The following is a 23760-nucleotide window of genomic DNA, read 5'->3' as shown; positions in this document are numbered from 1 at the left end:
TGATCGACGACAATGCGGGACAGCCGTGCCTCGATTTCGGACCACTTATCCGATGCAGGTTTACCGCGGTTAGTTAATTCGTCAACCAACGCTATTTGCAGGTGATCCCGTGCCACCTCATTAAATGAGCGTTTGGTTGGTTTTGGTATTGAAGCTGTGTGAACCGACACTTTGTGCTTCTTCGTTGGTTTGTCGCTTTCGTCCTGCGAACGATTGCGTTTCACGGCTTCTGCCTTCTGGGTGGCCTGGAACGCCAGGTACTCATCGACCACCTTTTGGCACCTTGCCTTATCGACCGCGTCCTTTGGATGAGCTTTCCCTTCGGCCTCATTTTTTTTTATTCTTCCGAGAAAAGTCAGAGACCTCTGGTAAAGCTTGTACCTGGACGGGCCTTTTTTAGCGTTTTGGCGCTTTTGCCCCTTGGCATCAGCGGATGTGGATGGTTGATTTAAGGTTGATGGCGTGCTGTGGCCCACAGCTTTGCCATCAACCGTCTCTTGGCTGGAGGCCAAGAGTTCGTCCTCTGAGGAAGTTCCCAACTTCCTCAGTTCGCTAGTGTCGGTCCGAGTTGTCCATTTGTCCGTCTGTTGTGTCAATGGGTGCGTCCGTATATCCGTTCGTTTTGGGATTGTGTCCGTCCGTTTGTCCGTCTTCTTTGTAGCGTTATCCGAAGTTTTTATTTGTTTTTGATCTTTGTTCATACTGTTTCGTACGGTCACCTGCCCTTCCAGAAGGCTGCACATGTCGCCATGTGCGGTGACCAATGAGGATTTAGGGGAAATAAACGGTCCGCCATGGCAGCGCCCCATACCATGGTAAGGCCACCGTTACAACCTGAGGCGGCCTGGTGTCAGGAGGGCTCCGTTAAAAGACAGCCTAGTTTTATCCCCCGGCTGCCAAACCCACCCAATAGGCACGGGTCGCGTTACACCTTGGGTTGAGGGAGTTTTTTTAACGAAGTTTACGTCTTCGACCTGTGTGGTTCGCGGGAGACCTACTCTCCTACCTTCCATATCTGGGAGGCGTTCCCCTATCCACCACCTGGGGACGCGCCCTATAGGGGTAACAGGTTCCCCCAAGGGAAAAGATGGACTATTCTCAAAAAAATTTTCTATTATATAATTTTAACGCGTTGCTCTAACGTGGAAAATTCCGCATCTGTCTACTTGCCAAATACCAAATTTGACACAAAAAAAGGCTAAGCGTCAATTTTGAAGGACCCTTTATATGTCTCTATTTATCTCTTATGCTGTTACATACAATCGGGTAGGTACTAAAATAAGTCATTAATAGTGCGTTTCAAGCGGCGCTCAATATTAACTCTGACGGCGTAATTTTTTTAAATATGATTTTTTAAGAGCTATAAGAAAGTTTTTCAAAAAACACACGTTAAATTCAGAGAAATGCATGCAATTTTTATTTAAATCGATAGTACAGTCCATATAATTTAATGTTTGAAGATGGTTTAATGCAAATGTTGACCGCGACAGCGCTTCAAATGGTCCGTCCGCTTAGTCTAATTTTCGCACACTCTTTCCAATGTTTCGGCCGGCATCTCACATATAAATGCTTTAATGTTGTCTTCCAATGCGTTAATTGAAACAAGCTTGCCTGAATAGACATGAGCTTTAACATAGCCCCACAAAAAAGTAATCTAAAGGCGTTATATCGCACGATCTGGGTGGCCAATTGACAGGTCCCGAACGTGAAATAAAATGTTCATCGAACTCGCCTCTCAACAAGTCCATTGTTACGCGTGCTGCGTGGCATGTGGCACCGTCTTGCTGAACACACACACTCCACATGTCCTGCAAGTCAAGCTCTTGCATTTTGGGCAAAAAAATGTTGGATGTCATTTCATGGTAGCGCTCACCATTCCCAGTTACGTTACGATTCGCAGCATCTTTGAAGAAGTACGGTCTATTGATACCTCCAGCCCATAAACCGCACCAAATTGTGACCTTTTCTGGATACATTGGTAGCTCTTGCAATTCTTCTGGCTGATCTTCACTCCAAAATCGACAATTCTGCTTATTTACGTATCCATTGATCCAAAAATGAGCTTCGTCGCTGAACACAATTTTTCGATAAAAAAGTGGATCTTCGGCCAACTTTCCAAGAGCCCATTCACCAAAAATTTTCGTTGCGGTAGGTCGTTCGGCTTCAATTCTTGCACCAGCTGTATTTTGAAACGCTTCACACCTAAATCCTTTCGCAAAAATTTCCACGTTGTTCAGTTGCAGAGGCCCAATTGCTGCGAACGGCCACGAATCGATAATTGATGGTCATCATTAACACTGGCCGATATAGCTGCGATATTTTCTTCAGTTCGCACACTACGTAAGCGTGTTGGTGGTCTGATGTCCAATAATGTAAATTTGGTTCTAAATTTAGTCACAATAGCTCGAATAGCCGCTTCAGTGGGTCGATTAAACTGACCATAAAATGGAAGAAGCGCGCGATAAACTTTCTTAACAGAGCACGCATTTTTATAATAAAATTCAATGAATTGCAAGCGTTGTTTGTTTGTAAGACGATTCCTGGTTAAATTATAGACCAAACTGAAGATGTTTGACAGTGAAACAAAACACGAAACGTGCGTCAGCTGTTTAAACCAACTATTTAAAAAGATAAGAGCTGAAAAATCACCCGTTATTTGAAATAAAGCTGCATAATTTCCAAGCTGTTGCTCTGGTGTAGGTCTCTTAATGCTGAAACAGCAAAATATTCTGCGCGCAGGACAGATGTCAGCGGCTAATTTTACTAACGCTGGACGGTCATGTGGCTAAACCGAAGCGAAGTCTCCGAAACAGCCACTACGTCATTCCTAAAAATATTTAAAAAATTATCCCTATCGAAAGCAAGAAAGCCCAGTTGTTCAACTTTTATGTCTTCTTGTATACTCGAAATGTAATTTATAGCAAGAATGCTCAAGGTTTGTAATGAACACTTTGATTTAATTGAGTAGCAGGTACCCGCGCATTCGTCTTTTTGTTGGCTGATCGAGTGCCTTGATTTCCTAAGTAAAAATTCGAGTAAGTTTTTTTATTGCAATTTATATAATTACAATAATTTTTTTTATTTTACTTTTTATTTTTTGGCCAGACATTTCAAGTGCTTTTAGTGATATTTTAAAATGCAATAATTTTAATGGCATTCATGCGGAGTGGCGCATGTGCGGTATCTTATCACAAACTAACTAGTTCTTATTTATCGCTGCCTGTCAAGTTGAAATGGCAACCGGCTCATTTATTAATAGCATCGAAATAATTAAATTTAATGGGTTTCTTTTGTTAACTTTTAGACTTTCTATTTGCAACAACTCAGATGCAATAAAGTCTTGGGATGGCAGCTGGGATGGGGCAAATGCTACGGAGTGTGGTTGGTTGGTAGGTTGAAGTGGTTATTCATCCAGCATCCAACTAGCGCTTCCACAACATTTTGTTGACACATTTTCATTACCAACTTGTTTAACGGCTGCTTACAGCATGGCTATATGCAGTCTGTGTGGTTTAAGAACCTTATTAGGTTATTGACGTCTAAGCCAGATAGTTGTTTGAGACTATCAAACAGTGGTTTGCAGAGGGTTGACTTTCTTTCCCTCCACAGGCATTCACAGAGGAAATGGAAAATCGTTTCTTTTTTCTCTGGTCGCTTACAACTGTGACAATGTGGGTTATAAGGGATGCCCATTTCTGCTGCAACAGACCAAAAGCCAGTTATGACTGCCGTAAGTCTCCAGGCATCCCCTCGCTTCATGTTTATCAATGTTGACGTTTATTTGAGGTTGTGGATGGGCAAAAATATTCTGCTGATTTTGCATTTCATCTGGTCTCTCCATCTACAATCCGCGATTCGGAGGTATTTTAGGGAAATTGTGCTCTTGACTGCACCTAATGGTGTGAATACCGGCTCTGCAAGAGCGTTATTCATGGCAGATCCCCCACTTGCCAATTCATCTGTTTTTTCGTTCCATTCAATGTTCCGAAGTCCCGGGACCCCTATTAATGTTACGTTATGGTTTACACTCAAGGTGAAAAGGCTGTTGATGCATTGTTCCCCCAGTTTAAAGGCTATTGTAGCCGCATCTAGTGCCGGTATTGGCTATCCGAAAGAATAGCGATATTGCACTTAAAAGAGAAATCTGCGATAAGTAACTTAAAATCATCCCCAATTGACAGTACTTTCGCCTGGGTGACACTGCATTCATTAGGAAGACGCAAAGTTTTTCAATTCTAAGTCTATGGAAGTATAAACCTACTCCAATAGCACAATCCATTTTAGAGCCATCTGCATAGACTGTAGTGTAAGAGTCGTTTAGTAAAAGTCCCTTACTCCATTCCTCCCTAGATAAAGAGAGAGTGGCGAAATTCCTGGTGAACGGTGCGGACGTCGTCGACAATGTAATCAGCCCTCTCCGAGGTGAACTGAGTTTGTCGTACTAATAGACTGGCATGTCCAAAAATTCTATCCTCCCATCGGCCTGTTGCATTTAATCCAAATTCACTCATTATTGCCATCTTTTTAATATAGAGATCTACCCGAGTAACGTGTGTCAGAAGAACTTCTCTAGGACATGATCTGATTGCACCGACCGTAATTGCACAGACTGATCTTTGTATTCTACCAAGTAATTTGATATTGTAAACTTACCCTAGAACTTTCCACCAAACTTCCGATCCATAGGATGGAATTGGTCGTAGTCGCCTTATACAACCATAAAGTATGCTTAGTTTGAAGACCCTATCCTCTTCCAAAAATACATTTACTGGCATATAAAGCAATTTCTACTTTCCTTACCCGTTCTTCAATGTGGAGTTTCCCGAAATAATTTCATCGGAAAATTTAAATAAATTTAAGGTCTTAAAATTTATTGTGGCCATTTATTCCTCCCTGGAATAAAATATTGGGTTAGACTTTCACTTATTCGCGATTCAATAAACAGTGTTCTCTTAAGTAAACAACAAAGAAAACAATAAGAAATTTCAGTGGAACTCTGCCATAAAAAACCTGGCAGTGTGTGAGCTGGCCCATACATGCGTAGCTCTGAAAAGAAAAATTTCGGTAATGTTTCAAATATCAGTCTTCAGTGACCGTTATAGTGCAAATGAGTGAGTGATATTTTTAATTTTATTGTTTCAGTGTTTTTTATTTTTTGTTACAGAAAAGGGTTGGCGTTAATTCGCATTAAGGGCAATTCGACCTCGGAGAATTTTGTGCGGTTAGAGTCACAGCAGTTCGGCTGCCGTGGCCGAATGGGTTGGTGCGTGACTACTATTCGGAATTCAGATGGAACGTAGGCTCGAATTTCGGTGAAACACCAAATGAAGAAAACGTTTTTTCTAATAGTAGTCGCTTCTTGGCAGGCAATGGTAAACCTCCGAGTGTATTTCTGAGATTAAAAAGCTCCTCATAAAAAATATCTGCCATTTGTGGAACAGCATCATGACCCACACCATAAATATGAGACCAAATAGTGTGCACGCGTCAATTATATATAAATATTTATATCATATATTGTATATAGAGTCACTTAATGTCCAACAATTTTGCCAATTTGAATTGCTATTTACTTTCAAATGCGCTTAATCTGATTCACAAATGGAGTTGAGCTTGCGTTCGTGTTCTTCCACCATTCAAATAATCCTTTAGTACATTTTTAAGCGAATCGGAAAGTTTTTTTTGCTCCACTAGGAGTTTGGAAAACATGCATTTATATATATCTTTTAGACTTATACACTGCGTCTAACGCCTTTCTACTTTATTGATCTCTTCCCAATAATAGAATTTGCCTAAGTCTACTTTAAAGATAATCTTTTTCCCGCTAAGTATTTCTTCAAACTGAGGAACAAATATGAGTTCAGAGGATGCCCGAAAGCCTGGTCTAGAGAAAAGGAGTGATGTGAAATGATTTGGAACCCTATTGCCATTAATTTTGCAGCCGCAACTGTTGAGGCATGGGCTGGTGCATTGTGGTGATGGAAAAAGTCTTTTGTTTTGTTTTGAAAATCCCTCGACTTTGACGATTCAAACGAATGACAAACACGAAGAAATTAACGGAACTGGCTAAAGCTTGGTGTGTGGTCTTCCAAGAAATGCTACTAACTAGACATAATCCCGATACGAGCCATTAGTTCCAGCTCTTTGAATTTGCACATACGTTCAAACGTCCCTCATATTCGTACAGTTAAGTTTATTTCAAAAGGAAACCACCGCAGTTGGGCCTGCCTCATGTCGACTTAAAAGTCCGTTTATTTACCAAGTATCGTCTGTTTAGCCGCCATTGACCTCGCAGGCTGCTGCTTGCATTAATTCATGTTGCATATCGCTGATTGCTGACGAAATCTTATCTCACGCATACTTTAACTCATCATAAGGTTGACTAGGTTTTCTGATATTGTCGGTTCTTCTGCTGGTGCGGCTAAATCACGTTTGCTAATCGCAAATTGTGGGTGTACAAAAAACATACGGGTTGTATCTTCCTTTTCATGGCATACTGGGCATGCGACTCACGTACTCTAAAGCGATGTACTGTGGGCAAAAAGTAAGGTGAATTTATTTGTCAAACTTCGCGGGATTAAAATTTCGCTCTAGTTATTTTTTTCATGTGTTGGCAGCACTGTTAATAACATCTGGGCCAACTTTCATGTGAACGACCAAGAGTGTATTTTTCGATTTTTACAATGTCTGATTTGATTGAGCAGAGAAGTGCCATCAAATTTTGTTTGCGGAATGAAATTTCGGCTGCGGAAACGTTTAGCATGCAGAAGGCATTTGGTGATTCGACCATGTCGCAGAAAAATGTTTATAAGTGGTACAAAGACATCAAAGAGGGTCGAGAACGTGTTGAGGACTTGGAGCGCTCCGGACGACCATCGACGACAACAGATGACCAACACGTCAATAAAGTGAAGGAGTTAGTGCTCAAAAATCGTCCGTTGACTGTTAAAGATCTTACTGATATCATCGGAATATCAGAAGGATCTGTGAAAACCATTTTGAAATACCATTTGGGCCTACGAAAAGTCAAATCTCGTTTGGTACCGAAAACTCTCAATTTCTTGGAAAAAAGTCGTCGCGTTGATGTGTGTGAAACAATGCTTTCAGACTATCAGGACAAGCTCAAATGCATCATTACGGGAGATGAGACTTGGATTTATGCTTACGACCCTGAAATAACCGACCAATCAAGAGAATATCGTACTAAAGGCGAGGCCAGACCGAAAAGAGCACGTCAAAGTCGTTCAAAAATAAAGGTCATGATGACAGTTTTTTTCGATTTTCGTGGTGTGGTGCACTATGAATTCCTTCCACCTGGCCAAACTGTTAATAAGGAATATTATTTGAGCGTTATGCGTCGTTTACGTGAAGCAATTCGTCTAAAAAGACCAGAGTTATGGGCCAACAACTATTGGTTTTTGCATCACGATAATGCACCGTCTCACACTGCACTCGTTCTTCGTGACCATTTCGCCAAAAATTCCACGCATATCGTTCCGAAACCAACGTATTCGCCTGATTTGGCTCCGTATGACTTCTGGCTATTCCCAAAACTCAAGAGACCACTCCGGGGAACGCGTTTCGAGTCGATTGAGAAGATAAAAGCTGAATCGAAGAAGGTGCTGATGGATACCGGAAATGGACTATTTGGCATGTTTCGGGGATTGGAAAAATCGTTGGCATAAGTGTATTTCATCGAGAGGGGACTATTTTGAAGGGGATGCAATTGATTTACAAGAATAAATAAAGATTTTTCATTTTACAACCAAATTCACCTTACTTTTGCCCACAGGTTCTTCTGGTAGCTACCATGAATTGTCAGGAATTATGTTAGCTGAGCGGTAAGCTGACTATAGAGAATATTCATTTGAGCTGATATTAATTTGAGTATGCACATGTTTTGTCAAGTGATTGAGGTGCATACTGCCAAATTTCGTGTTTGAAAGTACCGATACCAGTGAGTCCTGTCAGGGCACAGCCCTAGTAATGGCAATTTTTATGAAATCCAAGAGATATCTGCAAATTTATGGTGATAAAAAAGTTGTGCAAATAAATGATCCTTTTATCGCTTTTTATGATATCAACCACATTGGAGATAGTCGCATTATTTGGCTTATTGAAGCGTGCTGTGCACTTAGGTGCATTTTCCTGTATTCACATATCACTTGGGCTATAGTTAATTAAACTTTGCCTCAAGTAAATTTGCAGATTGCTCTGCTGCGAATGCGAGTTGCCATCCTTTCCCTGCACACATTCGATTAGAAGCATTTCTCTCTCTCATTCTCTGTCGACTCCTCTCCACAAATGCGTACTTATGTGCTTATGTGCAATGCATAGTAAAATTCCTACATAGAATCAGATATAGGTGCGTTTTGCCCATCAATTCCAGAAGTATGTTTACTGTCAACTCCTTCGGTTGCTTTGACCAAAGCCGGCGCTGGCTTGTTTCGCTCGCTCAGCAATTGCTTCAAATGAATGCTTTCAGCTTCCCGTGGCCACTACAATCACGGCGACCAACTGATGCAATCTAAATATGCATACATACGCATATGTCTATGCATTTGCACATTTGTCAACGTTTGGTGACAAAAATATGTACATACATACACACACACATGCATATACGAATAAACAACTTTTAAGCTGCTTGGTTGACTGCCTTGGTGAAAGGATGAACTCACGACTGAGGAAAGAACTTAACCTCAACAACACAATTTGTGCAAATATTTGCTTTTCGTAGTTTTTACTCAGCTTCCAGCTTCCAGCTCCAACTCCCAACTGGCAACTGCAACTGCATTTGCCACTTTTCCACTTTATGGCTTCTGAGCCGCCCAACGCGCTAACCAAGCAAGCAACCGGCAACCATCAAGGCGACCAGTCAGTCAATCAGCCCAGCTCCCATGTGTGTTTATCTCTGAATAGTATTATATAGATGTGTGTGTGTATATGTAAATTCTTGCATGCATATTTTTGTTACTGACAGACTACAAACATTGCTGCATTTGAGCGCTCTGCTTGTGTGTGTGCGTGTGTGCTTGTGACAAAGTTGGCGCTCTGTGTGGAAAATTTTTATTCATGCTTTGCGGAAGAACGCAATGAAAACAAACAGACTTGCAAACAAACCAGCCAGCAGAGATTGCTAAGTAAACGTTGTCTATGCGCCTGAATGTAGACATTTGCGAACGTGTATGCGAATGCGAATATGAGTGTATGCGTGTGTGCTAAGTTGGCAGGGGTGAAAGTGTAGTAAAAACTAAATGAAGCAACATTGACATAGAAGATACCAACTAAATGACTGCCTGCCGGTGCACTGTCACACTATCCCATTGCGCGGTTGAGTGTTGGGTGACTGGTGTGGCGTGGTGTGGTGTCGTGCGGTGTGGCCTATCTTGCTGCACGCTGACGTCAATGCCGACTTTAGTGCAAAAGTAACACACAACTCGGCTAATATCTGCAATCGCTGCAACCTCAACTGTCAGAGGTTAAGGACCGCGCATTTGTATGCGTATTGCCGTTTAAGTGCTCCGCTTATGACTGCGCCAACAGTATGCGTGAGTTCGGGTGTCCGTGTGCGTAAGCGAATAGGCTTGACAATGTTAGTGCGCCTATATATGAGGCTACGCTTGATTCGTTTGCAAATTTACTTTATGCCGAGACGAAATTAATGCAACAGCAACGGCGACCGCGTGGCCAAAGCGACTAAAAGCGGGACAAAAGTGAAAAATAGCAAAATTAGAAGCGCGTTGAGCAAATGCAAGTAGGTGTAACAGCGGTTGCAGGGCATTTACGGCCTGCCAATGAATGTGCGCTGGTGGAAAATGAATTGGTTTCCTTGGCGCCTTTGGCAAGTGTTGCATTCAATGCAGTCAAAAGCGGCGTGGCGGAATACAGGACACGGGACAAGGGTAAAAGGTGAAGGATGAAAGGTGAACGGTGAATGGCGAAAGGCGAATGGTGAATGGCGAATGGCGAAGGTTTTTTTTAGCTTTCAAACAGGCTAAAGGCCTTACCCACACACATGCGCATGTGTTTGTTGCATGATAATTGCGTCACTGCTGTTGGTGTACCGTTGTGATAGCAGCTGTGCGAGAGCGCGCAATAACAGCTGTCGCATGGAAATTAGAGGCGAATGAACGCTTCATTTATTTTCAGCAGCCGTTTGTTTTCAGTTTTCCACAGCAAATCATATGCAAATCTTCTAAATCAGAGTAATTTCAAACGGATCGCTAATGCTTGTTTCCGGGCAAGCCCACAGGTGCATGCACGTGCATGTATTTAGATACGTGTGTGTGCGTGTATGTGTGTGGTAATGTGGGGAGTGTGTGAGCATTTAAATGAAAACGATTTGACTGTTGAGCACTTTTTTAATTAACTTTTTGCAAATCTTTTAATAGGACTTTGAATTGGTGAGCAAATGCGGGACTAGTTCAACACATACACCCGCACATAAGTACGAAGGTTTAAAAGTAAATGCACGAATATACCCATACCCACATAAGCGTGTACATATGTATGTGTGGTTTTGGAAATAAGGCACTGAATGCCAGAGTGAGGATACGACTGGGAGCTGAATGTCTCTTTTAGGCAGGTAGCCGTGATTAGTTTGGGGTTTTTTGTTTAGTTAGCAGCACTTCCTGGTCCAATAGCACCAAACTAATTAAGCGCGCATAAGCCGATTTCGTTGTTTAGTTATAAATCCTCACATACACCAACTTGTTGTTGTGCCAGTGAGAGTGTTACTAGGAAGTAGGGCAGCCATGAAGCTATTAAATATATTTGAATTTTATAAGCAGAAGTACCCGAATGGGTTGGTGCGTGACGTAGGTTTGAACCATCGTGAAACCCCAAAATGAAGACCGGAACGACGCGGATTTATAATTGGCCAAGAACTGTCACTTCAGCGGCATTCCCCATATATGTATGGGGAATGTTTATGCTGTTACAACAACCAAAATGAAGAAAAAGTTTTTTTTTTCTAGTAGCAGTCGTCTCTCGGCATGCAATGGCAAACCTACGAGAGCATTTCTGCCACGAAAAAGTTCCACATAAAAAACCATTTGGCGTTCGGAGTTGGCTTAAAATTGTAGGGGCGTCCATTTGTGGAACAGCATCAAGGCGCACACCACAAATAGAAGAAGGAGCTAGGCCAAACACCAAACAGAGGTGAACGCACTCATTATTTTCAAAAGTTTCGATTTAAAAGTCGACTAAAAAAATTTAAATCATTTAAATCTATTTATAAATACTGGATGGTCCATGAAGCGTTTAAAATTCAGTTCAACTCGGCTTTGAATAAATACGCACGAATATTTCTCAGCCATTTTTTATTGTAAGGACTAAATATTGCTACTAAAATTAATATAAAATTTCATTCCATTGCAGTATAATTGGCTTTAAATTTCCCTGATTGATGTAATATTTATGCTTAGCAAAAAAAATGCTAAAATACAGGCAAATCGCTGGTTCAAGGGAAAAGTTAACTTCCTTGTAAATGTGCCAGAAAGTAAATTTCTTACAACCCACAGATATAATTTTTGCTGTCTAAGTGCAAACAGAAAAAAAATCGATAGTTCAATGAATAAATAGACCACCCTGTAAGGGCACGTTCGTAGTATTGCGCTGTACTCAAAGGGGTTCAAAGGTTTAAATGTCTTTTTCGCGGCACTTTCTAAGTCTCTTTACGCAGGCATAGGCACATAAACTACTTTTTTCCCACATACGTATTTAATTTATAACTTATTTAGAGTACCGTGAAACAAGATTTGTATACAGTTGCGTTTCAGAAGACACAGTTTTGTACGCATGACTTTATACTAAAAATAAAAAAATAATGAAAATCCTTAAAATATAACTCATACGCCCTGTAGCACGCGCGAACGGCAGTGGAAACAAAGGCAGCCGCTTTAGAACGGCAATAACAATAACAATAAGGTCGTTGCCCCAAACCAATAATTTTTAAGTTAAATATGGCAAAAACGTGTTTCGAAAGCCGCACACATCCGACAGTTATTCAACAGACACTGAAACGCATGCACACACTGACACGTAAACTACTTATATTTACATACAAATTCCAGCCGTTTGACGTCCGGTGGGAGTGATTGCGCATGTTGATGATAGCTAAACGTATTTATGTGCACCTTAGTATATTCATGAGCTGGCATATTTGCCACAGTGCGTGTGTGTGTGTTGGTTTATTTCGGGTATGAATGCATTAGTCAGCACGTGGCCTCGTTTATTTTTGTAAATTTTTTCTGCTTTCTTACACTCGTACGCGCACTCGCATTTTTACCGCCAAAACATACGAACAAATACTTTGCATTTTCTGAATTTTATGTGGCTGCAAAGCGCCACAATTTTAATAAAGAAAGGTGCACAACAATACAGACCATAAAAAGGAAGGTGAGCGAAAGGCAGATAACACAGTGCAACAGCCGTTGTGGGTGCGCAATGATTTCAAAGCACGAGATTCATAACGGAGCAAAAGTTGAAAAAAAATGTTTTTGTTTGAAAAGAAATTTCTTGAAATACTTATCTGCGCAAAATACCTACCTAGAATATAATTATAATAGTACAAATTTCTCAAGGAGTATTTTTGTAGAATATTTGAGCCCATTTTCTTCCTCAAAATAGCGTCGTTTTTACCATTTTTTGAAAAAGTTTAAGGGGAGAGCCTGCTTTAGAGGCTTCAAAAAATCGATTTTTTCGTGGATTTGGATTTTTTTGGGAAGGAAAGAAATATTCGATTGAAACGAAACTTTCAGGTTTTATTGTTATATATTTCAACAGTCTTCGCAAATTTTCTCATTAAAATATATGTCATGTTATGCCTGGTACAAGCATTTTGCCGAGGCGCCTCGAGTGTGCATGTGTCGTGCGGCGGGAAAGATGCAGGTCGCAACTTTCATCTGAAACCAAGAACCCAAAAAGTTTTTTATTTTGGTATAGTATAGCTTCTAGTTTAACAAAGAAAATTTAACAAAAAGTGAGAAGTTCAACAATTTTTCGCTAATTAAAAAAAAAAAATCATTCATAATCATAACTTTCTTAAGGTTTTTTAGGTTCAACTAGAAGAGAATTTAATTCCGAATACAATCAATGTAATCTCATTTCGATAGGACGTTTAACTTTTCCCCTATCTTTCCCTCCAATTAGGAAAAATCGCAAAAATAAAAAACCGAGAAATCGCACTTCGAGCGATCCGGCCGCTCGTATACCTGCTCGACGCTGGCTCACAATTTCTTCTGTAACTCCGAAAATATTTTGAATTTGCTTCTGAAATTTTGAGGACACATTCTTGAATAGTTTGGGAAAACATTTATGCAAAAATTTTTTGAAGCCTCTAAAGCAGGCTTCCCCGTTTAAACAACAAAGCATTGGGTACTTTTTTTTTTTTTTGGCTGCATGAGAACTATCGATATTGATAACTATGGTTTGACCGCTCCAGTAAAGTTTGGCAAGTCATAATGAATCGTTTAACACCAGAACAACGTTTCCAAACTGTGGAAATTTACTTAAAAAAAAAAAATAATAATAATAATCTGTTCGCGAAGCTCATAAAGCACTGGCGGCACTATCAGGCCTGATTTCTTTCGATTTAAGGAAGCAGCTATCGTTTCGGTGAATAGCAGACGTAATCGAGCAACGCTGACTAAATTTTTGTTTCCAAAAGCTAATCAGCTACACATCGAAAACATTTGATTCCAAAAAGGTGACGCAGATTGCCATCAGCGCTAATAATAATGTAATTTGTAATATTCAAGAAACCATTGACGCCAAACGAGCAGATTTATTGGAAAAAGTAGTGAAAAATTGAACTGATCGAATGGTCCATGTAACTGGTAGACACGGCGACCATATGCCGAATATCATATGAAATAATATTATAAAAAAAAATTAGTCTAATAATACAGAGTGGGCCATGTAAAATTTGCTTTTTGAATCGGCTATAAAAAAACTTAATCAATATTTTTTCAAACTTTTATTTTTATTTTGAAGATTGAATATTGTCATTTATGAATGAAAAATAATATCGTTCAAATGACTGCTACGACTGGCTTTACAGTAGGCCATTCGATCAGTCCAATTTTTAAGCACATTTTCGATTGTTTGGGCGTCTATTTCATGAATGGCAACTTCGATTTCGTGTTTTAAAGCATCAATCGTCTCTGAATGGTTCGCATAGCATTTGTCCTTAACGGCTCCCCACAAAAAGTAGTCCAACGGGTTTAAATCACAGCTCCGAGGCGGCCAATTGATATCGGAATTCAAAAACGGTAGCCAAAAGTTCGAGTGTAACTTTGGCAGTGCGACAAGTTGCACCGTCCTGTTGAAACCAAATGTCGTCCATGTCACCCTCTTCAATTTTTGGAAACAACTCGTTGAGCATGTCACGGTAACGCCTGCCATTTACTGCAACCGCGGCTCCTCGCTCATTTTCGAAAAAAAATGCCCCGATGATGCCGCTAGACCAAAAAACGCACCAAAGAGTGACTCGTTGTGGATGCATTTGCTTCTCTACAGTAATGTGTGAATTTTCTGAGCCCCAAATCCGACAATTTTGCTTATTGACGTAGCCACCGATGTGAAAATCAGAAAAGAAGAAGAAGACTCACCACTTTAGAAATAGGTTTTCAATATTTCCCAATTTTGTTCAAGCGTATAGCGTCCCATTTCGTAAATTTCAAACCTTTAAGTAAATTATGAACACATTTGATATGTCATTTGTGTTACCATTCTCAAAAAAATAGGTGGTTCAAAAAGCAAACGCTATATGTATTTTAGTTTCCTATTATCATTTTAAGTTCTCAAACTTTTAAAAAACACCCGATATATGCAGGATCGCTAGAGTGTTATAGTGCTCTAACAAATTACTCCCCGAAAAATTTTACTGGCGATCTTCTCAATCAAACTCTGCGCAAAAATAACCTAAAAGTTCGCAACAGCTAAAATAGCAAATAGTTTCCCAATTTCGCCAATTCCCCAGTTCTCCTTAAGATATGCATCAGTTTTAATTTTTTTTTCTTTCATAGGCATTTACCTTGCAAATGCTACCGCTCGGTACTTTTCTCCCAAATTGATTTCGCTCCACCCTCAATACAAAAAAAAAAACATAAAATTGTTGCATAGTGTAACCAGCATAGTTAACTAGTAGACACCTTTCCATGGTCAAAGTTTTAGGTTGGGAACTAAATAACATAAAAACCACACGGAGTTTTTCACACATAAATTACTCGCACTTCCCACACACACACTCATGCATACGCACGTTTATGCACGCACCCAGTTCACTCGTTCCCACATTCACTACCACTACTATTGGCTTTGAAACTGTGCCAACACATCATCGAGGCCTGCTTTTCGGCGCTATCAACTTCGTTTGCTTTGGCATTGGGCGCATTTGTGCTCCTCTCCACGCAAACGGCGGACTTGCTTTAACCAACTAAACCGCCAATCTATGCAATGATGACGTTAATGAATGGATGTTGCAGTAGATTTCTATATATTTTCAATTTTTTGGCAATGCATCCAAAGACACAGCCATAAAAACGGTGCTGCAAAATGGTTGGTGGTTGTGTAAAGGTGTAATATCTGGCAAATTTCAGCTTTCAAGTCTGATTTCATGCAATGCGTGTTGGCTACGCATACTTGCATAATGTATGCATGTGCATGGGTCTATCTACTCATATATTGAAATATAATTGCGCTAGGGTTGCGCTAAATTAAAGAGTAGATAAGTATTGGAATTTTTGAGCTAAACTGAATAAAAAATATTTTACTGAGACTCTCAAGTAGGCAGGTTGGTAGGTATAGTGGTTGTTGTTTGACACACCTAGGCTCACACGCCTGCCGTAGGCCCATTGTGATACCACCAGGGGACAGCCTCCTCACTCTACATTGTCCTCATTGCACCAACCTGTGGCTTTGATATATCTAACAAGACTTGTTACTTATATTGGCTACTTCTGTCAAGTTATTCAGGGAACTTTTTCCTAAAATATTGAACCTTCTTCTACCCAGAGCCATGCACCCGCATAGAAAGTGTTTTATAGTCTCTTCTTCTTCAATGTCGCTACAGCTTCTGCAATAGTCGTTCTAGGGCGCTCCCAGTCTACTGGCAGGCGTGCCAATCAGACAATGCCCTGTTAGGACCCCAAGAAGAGTTCTCATGTTTTTCCTGTTTAGTTTCAACAGTCGGTTTGTGCGGCCCATGTTCCATTCCGGCCACGTTATTCTACTAGTTGCACAGGTCAGGGACTGAGACCATAGCCTGTTGGCAGCTCTGATAGCATCTTACAAGTTGCTAAAGTTATAATTATGTTCCCTTTGACTGGTTGGGTCGGTAATATGGTACCCAATCTCTCCAGTTCATCTGCTTTGCAGCTGCCTTCTATGTCCCTCAAGTAAGTGGATACAAAATTCTTGCGCTGGAAAAGCCAAAGTATTGATTTCCAGCAGATGGCTTAAAACCGTGCTATTGTTAAGTCAAAGTCACTTTCTTGACTTACTCGCCCAACTTCGTGGCTTTTCTTTTGCCATTTCTTACAAGTATTACTATGAACTGCCTGCTTAATGAAACATTTATTTCACATGAATATAAGCAAAATTGGTTAAATCCACCCCAAATATGTTGAGGCGTTTCATAGTTCTCCAAATGCAGTCGCCAAGCTATCTCAGTAAGTAACCTTTCCGGTGCTGATGTGAGTTGAGGCGATCGTAATCGGTGAGACTACCTGTGAGCAATAATAAGTCGTGTCTATCAGACCGTTTTATGCTGCGCCTAAAGAACGTAATTCGCTTTCCCATTCATGTTTCGCTCTCTCTCTCTCTCTCTCAATCAAAATTCACTTCCCAATCACACTTCGAATTACGTAATTCGCCATACTAAATTTTGAGAGCGAATCACTTCATTTGCAAGTAATTCAGTCGCACTTACCTTTCGCTTTGTGAACAAATCGTTGTCTTCCCTAATTTTTCGCGGAAGTTAATCAATATTAACTGTCAAACCAAAACGGATGGGTAATCAAAAAAAAACAACAAACCTTAATTAAACGTAGTAATGCAACGAAAACTGATATTGTGGAGCAGTTCAAATTGTCTTCGGAGGAAAGGTTTCATGAAGAGTAGTGGCAGCTTCCAAGATGTGTGAAGAAACTTGTTGCCTCTGCGAATTTAACCTGGAAGAAAATAAGTTCGTTGTAAAGTTGATATGGACTTCCGGATAATTTTATTAAATATCTTTTTACAAATATTTTGGAATCGAACTCCATAGTTCTAGAATACGCGCACGCCGATGAACTTTATTTTGAAAAATAGTACTCGAATGAGCCAAAGACTTTCGTATAAATTGTGGACGGCTTAAGTTGGTAGTTGAAATGGTGGAAAAGCCAGAGTGGCACTTTCCAAGTAGCACCAAAGCGTCGTTTTGATACCACTTTGAGGCATCCAACGGGCAGATATCTACAGCCAACCAGAGCGGTTGATGTCATGGAGCAGATTGATGGGATTTAGGTTAGCGCACTGTCCCAGACTGTCAAAGAAAGGAGCACCCAGTAACCTCAATCTAACTGCCAAACCTGGGTATTTTCTGAAAAAAGTGCTCAACAGTCTCTTTCTCTGAAAGGTCCTCACAGCATTTGCAATGGGGATTAAATGGTGAACCAATGACCGGTAAACTCAACTACTAGTTTGGAAATTGAATCGCTTGGAGTGCCCAATGGGAAGTATAAAATAAAGTAAAATCTTAGTTTTAACTTATTTTTCCCCCATCACCGATATTCACAGCAAATAATAATAACAAAAGGCAAAGAACATGAAAAAGAAGAAAAGGTGTCAAAGTGATTTACGAATGCGTAGTGGCAACAAAGTAAATCGCGCGTTACTTACTGGCTTCCTTGTGCACTTTTTCCATATAAAACACAGTTCAAGTATCCAGTGTATGAAAAATAATGACTAACACGGTTAACAAAAAAAAAAAAACAACAAAAATTATCAAAAATCATTGCCACTTCAAATTTGCACTTTATTAAACTAATAATTAATGGGCTTTCAAATTGCATATCTAAAATCTTTTCAAAAATTCTGATAACAAATTGGAGATTTTGAAGGAAATTAGTACTTTTTTTTTAATTTTGCACAAAGTTTTAAAGTTTAACTTTTCATTTAAAAAAATAAAAAGAATGAATTATAAAATAAATAAATATTCAGAACTTTGCAACATTTCGCGCTACTTGTAATGCTAACACAGCCACATCTATAGCTACGATTTATTGCAAATCGCCCCTAATGCACCTACAAATAGGTGCAGATATTCACTCCAAACGCTCACAGTTCATTTTTCTTAATGGGAGTTCGAATCTACATTTAAAACTATGCGCATTTGCCTTCACAGCTTTTGGCACATTCAAGACCCGCCTTCCCGTCACAGACTGTTAAACGGGTTTTTCGCCAAACAAAAAACTTAACACCACACAAAATAAGGAAAATCAATACCGAAAACTCAGAGCATTCAAGCATCACTACATTCGTAAGAGTGTATGTATATATTTTAATATATACATATGTATGTATGTATGCATGTGCGTGAAGCAGAGTGATGCATGGAATTCCAATTCAAATTCAATGGGGGATTTTGAATTTTTATCCTTTGCAATTTGCGTTAATGTTGTGGAAAAGTAGTATCGTGGTTTCAGCAGTCAGCCGGTGACGGTAATTTTGTTTGCAAATTGCGCATACACACAAATAAACTGGGACCCATACACACACACACACACTCGTGCATTTTCCCGCATCTCTAACTTGCGCTAAGTAACGTTTAGACACAAACACACAGAAGCGTGGCCTGAAACACGTAATCGCTCACAAACGTGCATAATATGTACATACACACATTTATTCCGCTCACACAAACATACATACACATTTATTCAGTTCGCCAAGGGGGCCAAGCAAAAAAACCTCCACTCAGTCGGGTATTGCCATGTCACTAATGAGCTTTTTATGGCATCAGGTTCTTTTTGAATCAAAGTCTCGTCCAAAGCGATTTAAACCTATTGAAAATGCACAATGCAAACGTGCAAGGCGCGACTTAATGGCCCGCAGGTAGCAAATGTTGAAACGGGTTGCGAGATGCTGCCGTGCCGACTGTTTGCCTGCGACACCATCGAAAGTACAAATTAATGAAATTGCGAGTTTTTTGTGCGAAAGCGAAGGCGACTCAGTTTCCGCTTTGCATGTATGAGCAACGTTTATTTTTTATTTTTTCGCGCATAAGTTGCCAAGCAGTTGCAATGTGCTTAGGATGCAGTTCAGAGACATGCAACGCATAAAAGTTTACTGGCGAAAAAGATTGCCAGCTGGCACTATTCAATAGTTGCCAGCCGTGGCAGTCAAAAAAGTGTATTAAAGGGTACTAGCATTGAGATAGCACCTCATCTTGCCTAATTTTGCAGCAAAAAGACGAAAAAGATTGTGCTTAAGTACCGGGCTCCCTTCTGAGTTTCCATGTTAATATCGGCATACTAACGGCATCCCACAAAAAAGTTCACCGGCAACTAAGTCAGCATACCAACTTGATCAAAAAGTTTTCGAAACATATTCAGAAAATTCAAAATACAAGTTTGTTCCTCAAAAGTGATATTATCGCCTTTAAAATACTCTCCATCAGCTGCAATCCATTTATGCCAGCGTTTGATCCAGTTCTCGAAACATTTCTGGAACTATATTTTCGGTATAACCATCAGAGCCGTCTTTGATTTTCCATTACCTGCTATCAGCTGTTAAAACACGTTCCCGGTAGTGAGTTTTTGACTCGGTCAAACTGAAAATATCACAGATAGGCAAATCAGGTGAATTCGATGGCTGTTGGATGGTACTCGCTTCGTTCTAGGGCAAAAATTAGCGGCCTTGTGTGACACTGCGTTATCGTAGTCCAAACTTCACGAGTTGTTTTCCCATAAATCTTCTATTTTTTGGCGAATTGCTTCACTTAAACGTCTCATAACGCACAAATAATTGTCCTTATTAACAGTCTCATCTTGTCGCGATAATTCGTGGTGCACAATACCGTTGTAAACTACAGGGTTTGATTGAAAAGTAATGAGCCTTATTTTTTTAAGCAGTTTTATTTAATCTTTTGGCTAATACAACTAATATTCTTCAAAATAGGACCCTTGAGCATCTATACACCGCTGGTAGCAGTCCTTCCGCTGCAGGAAACATTTTTTAAACTCATCCGCCGGAATCACATTCAATTCGACTGTCACAGTTTTTTGGATCGCCTCGATGGCGCATTCAAGTTTTCCGGTCACGATTTCCCACGCATTGTAATAAGTTAAATTTAACTCTTCACTGATCTCACGTAGACTAGCACGACGGTCAACGTTCAAAAATTCACGAACCCGGTTCACATCTTCGTCTGTTTGCGTCGTCGAAGGCCTTCCTTGAACGACTTGTGCCACCATTTTACCTAGGCACTGAACAGAGATTGGTCCCCGTAAGCCTCCTTGAGTAGCCCAATCGTGTCGGTACTCGTTTTGTTTAGCATTACGCAAAATTTGATCGAGTAACGATGCAGTCAGCGAACTGGGACCGGTTTCTAGTGGAAGGGGAAGGTCCAACAATCATTTTCCCCCATCAGCTGATTCGGTTGATCGCTTGGCAGAGGCTCCGCGCGGGAAGACTCATTACTTTTCAGTCAAACCCTGTATTATGTAAAAGCCGTAAGCATCACTTTTTTACGGAAAGAGAAGTTTTTTTGGTCTTGGTTTATTCTCTCTCTCCACTCTCTCGCTTGATGTCTGAATTGCGGTTCGTACTCGTAATGATGCGTTTGATGAATGTTGGGTCGGATTCAGCCATGGAAATCATATTTTTGGCGATATAAATGCGGTGAGCAATGTTCCAGTCCTCTGTCAATTCTCGGCCACTACGCAGGCCGTTTAATATCCTCGACTGGCTCTCGATCTCTTCTGAAGCGTTCATGCCACTATTTTCCTTTTAGTCTCATTACCGAAACAGTTTGCCAACATTTCTATGGTTTTCGCACCATTTAATTCATTTTTAACACACAATTTCATACAAATCCATTTTTGGAACTTCTAAATTGGAAATAAATGTGGCAACCTAAGAAGCAAACAGAATTCTAAGCGTTACCTGACGGTTGTTCCGGGAACTTTTTGATCAAAGTGATGGAAATGGTCTTCATCCGAAGAGATAATTTTTTGAGCAAAATCATCGTCATTTTCCAACTGCTTCAAAGCCCATACAGCGAACCGAAAATGATCAAAGTTCTTCTTAAAAACTTAACATTTTTCGCAACACAGCACCCACTTCGGAAGTAGGTTTTGAATATAACGAAGCGCTCAAAAAAGTTCCTGTCATTATCAGCATAGTCTGGGCCATATTATATGGTAGATATAACAGCAATTCAAAGTTAAGGCCAGAATGAAATGAATTTGAGTTTCGATGGAATCGGTTGTGGAAGTGGAGTGGATGAAATGGTTCAGTGATTACAAATCGATATTTCTTTATTACATATCGATATATGAAAAAATTAGGCCTTCACTCTATTTCCGAATGTACCCAAAATACTGGAGAACGTGCAAATGAGTAAAATTGGATTGTGCGCATTCGATAATCTGGGAACGCTTGTATCCCATTTCAGTATCAAACGCTAAAAGTCTTGAAGACATTCAAAGAGCTAATTCCTGCTTTTGGTTGTCAACATAACAGAGCTGCACATCGACTCATCGACAAGGTTCCTGATTTTCACTTACTTTTCTAGTCTTTGCTATTTTCAAACAAAGGGAATATTTACTAAGTTCATGAGAGAAAATTCATGTAAATGCATTAATACAAATGCAGTAATTTTCTTGTTAAAACTACTACTAAATGGTACAATATGTTCTCTCTTTTGTTCATATACAGGGTGAACGATATGAAGTGTTACCTATTCAAAACACCATAACTTTTTTGTGTGAAATTAGTTTTTTATTTATTTCAAACACAAAAATGTCCAAAAATGATTACAATTTTAACATATATATGTGGTGGCGGCTTTGGCTGCGCACAGAAGTATGCTGTAAAATTTTTAACATTTCTCAGTATTGCTATTGCTGTAAACATAACATTTTTTGTTAGTCTAGCAACATTTCCTTTTCTGATTTTTCTGTTTAGGAGCTGTAGTTTTTGCGGCTTAAGCAATGCCCAGCAACTTAACCAATTTGCATGCAAATTACAATTAACCTCATTTTCGTGTGACTTTTACTCTTTTCATTTATTTTTTTCGATTTTGTTGGCATTTTACTTAGATTAACCTCAACTCAAATTAATCTCTATACATTATAAACCTTTATATAAATATTCTTCGACATTTTTTACACTCTCGATTTGCTTCCAGCTGGCCGCAACTATGAAATGGCGACTAGCGGTGATATATCGATGATCTCACCACCATCGTCTTCCATTTCGAACGGCCAGGATCCTTTCGGACAATTGCCGCCGCTGCCACCGCCACTGCGTTCAACACAAGTGCTTCAACCGCTAACGGTTTTTCCAGGTGTGATAAGTATTTGATGCATTAGTGAAATCACCTCACTCTCCCAATATCTGTCATCGTAACTGCCCTGCTCGTATATTTGGGCATGCAATCCACTTTTGTTTACTTGCGTAAACAGTTTTTCACTTTCAAAAATGTTTATTTTTATAGTAGTGTTTTGTTGCCAAAGTGTTTGTGCTTTTACCAATTTTTTATTAGAATGCAAATGTTTATATGCCCCTTTCCCAGCTCGACTTTTCAACTTTATTTTCTTTTGTTGCGCTTGTGCCATATTTTGCAGCAGTTTGTGTAATTTCGCTAATTATTTCAGTTGAGTTTAAGTATTTTTCTGATTCGCCTTTTTATCATTTGATTGCAATTGGTGTTGCTTTACGAATTGATGTGAACTCTTTATTGCATACATATCTGCCTATTATCACAATCATTGGTAAAACAGACGAGTTTTATACAAGTTACATACACAACAACAAATATTTTTACCTTTACATGCAGTCCTTTTTATTTTACTGAGAATGTGAGATCTCGTGGTTCACTTTAAAAATATACTATTGTAATTCAAATGAAATAAAAAGAAACCAAATAAAAACAAAATTTAATTGAAGAAAATAAAATAAAAATAATATAAAATTAAATTAAATTAGATTAAGCCAAATCAAATAAGATGAAACCAAATGAAGTAAATAAAATGAAATAAAATTAAAAAAATTAAAATGATATTAAATAGAATTAAAATAAATTAAATTAAATGAGATGAGACAATAAACAAAAAAGTAAAATAAAAAGTAATACAAAATTTAATTAAATTATACTAATATAGTAAAATAAAATAAATTAAAATGAAATAAAATAAAATTAAAAAAATTAAAATAAATGAAGTAGAATTCAACTAAATGAAATTCAAATAAATTTAAATTAAAATAACATTAATGAAAGTTAAAATAAACTTAATTAAATTAAAGAAAACAAAATAAAAATAAATGTATTAAAATTAATTAAATTAAATTAGTTAAAAAAAATACATACCAAAATGAAATAAACAAAACAAAAATTGTATTTACTTAAATTGAAAAAAAAAACCAAAATCAAATTAATTAAAAAATTAAAATTAAAATAAGATTTTTATTAAAATAAAAAAATAAATAAATTTTAATGAAACTAAGATCAAGGCAACAGAAGGAAATAAAATCAAATGAAAATGAAAG

The 23760-nt window shown here is 39.0% G+C and overlaps 1 protein-coding gene across 3 annotated transcripts in view; it reads left to right on the top strand.

Moving 5' to 3' along the window:
• The window catches only part of LOC128862430 (uncharacterized), a 153338-nt gene that overhangs the window by 79111 nt on the left and 50467 nt on the right, over window positions 1-23760 (top strand). For 2 of the 3 annotated variants that reach the window (XM_054101039.1, XM_054101040.1), the window contains exon 3: window positions 22400-22558. The exons of the other annotated variant lie outside the window; for it this stretch is intronic. In XM_054101039.1, the coding sequence (XP_053957014.1) occupies window positions 22417-22558 (142 nt within the window). In that variant the 5' untranslated portion in view covers window positions 22400-22416. The remainder of the gene's footprint in view (window positions 1-22399; window positions 22559-23760) is intronic. 3 annotated transcript variants of the gene reach the window in all.

Source organism: Anastrepha ludens, chromosome 4 (assembly GCF_028408465.1).
Source record: "Anastrepha ludens isolate Willacy chromosome 4, idAnaLude1.1, whole genome shotgun sequence".
Lineage (NCBI taxonomy): Eukaryota > Metazoa > Arthropoda > Insecta > Diptera > Tephritidae > Anastrepha > Anastrepha ludens.
Note: the sequence above shows the minus strand (reverse complement) of the source record. Positions and strands in the feature narration are given on the sequence as shown.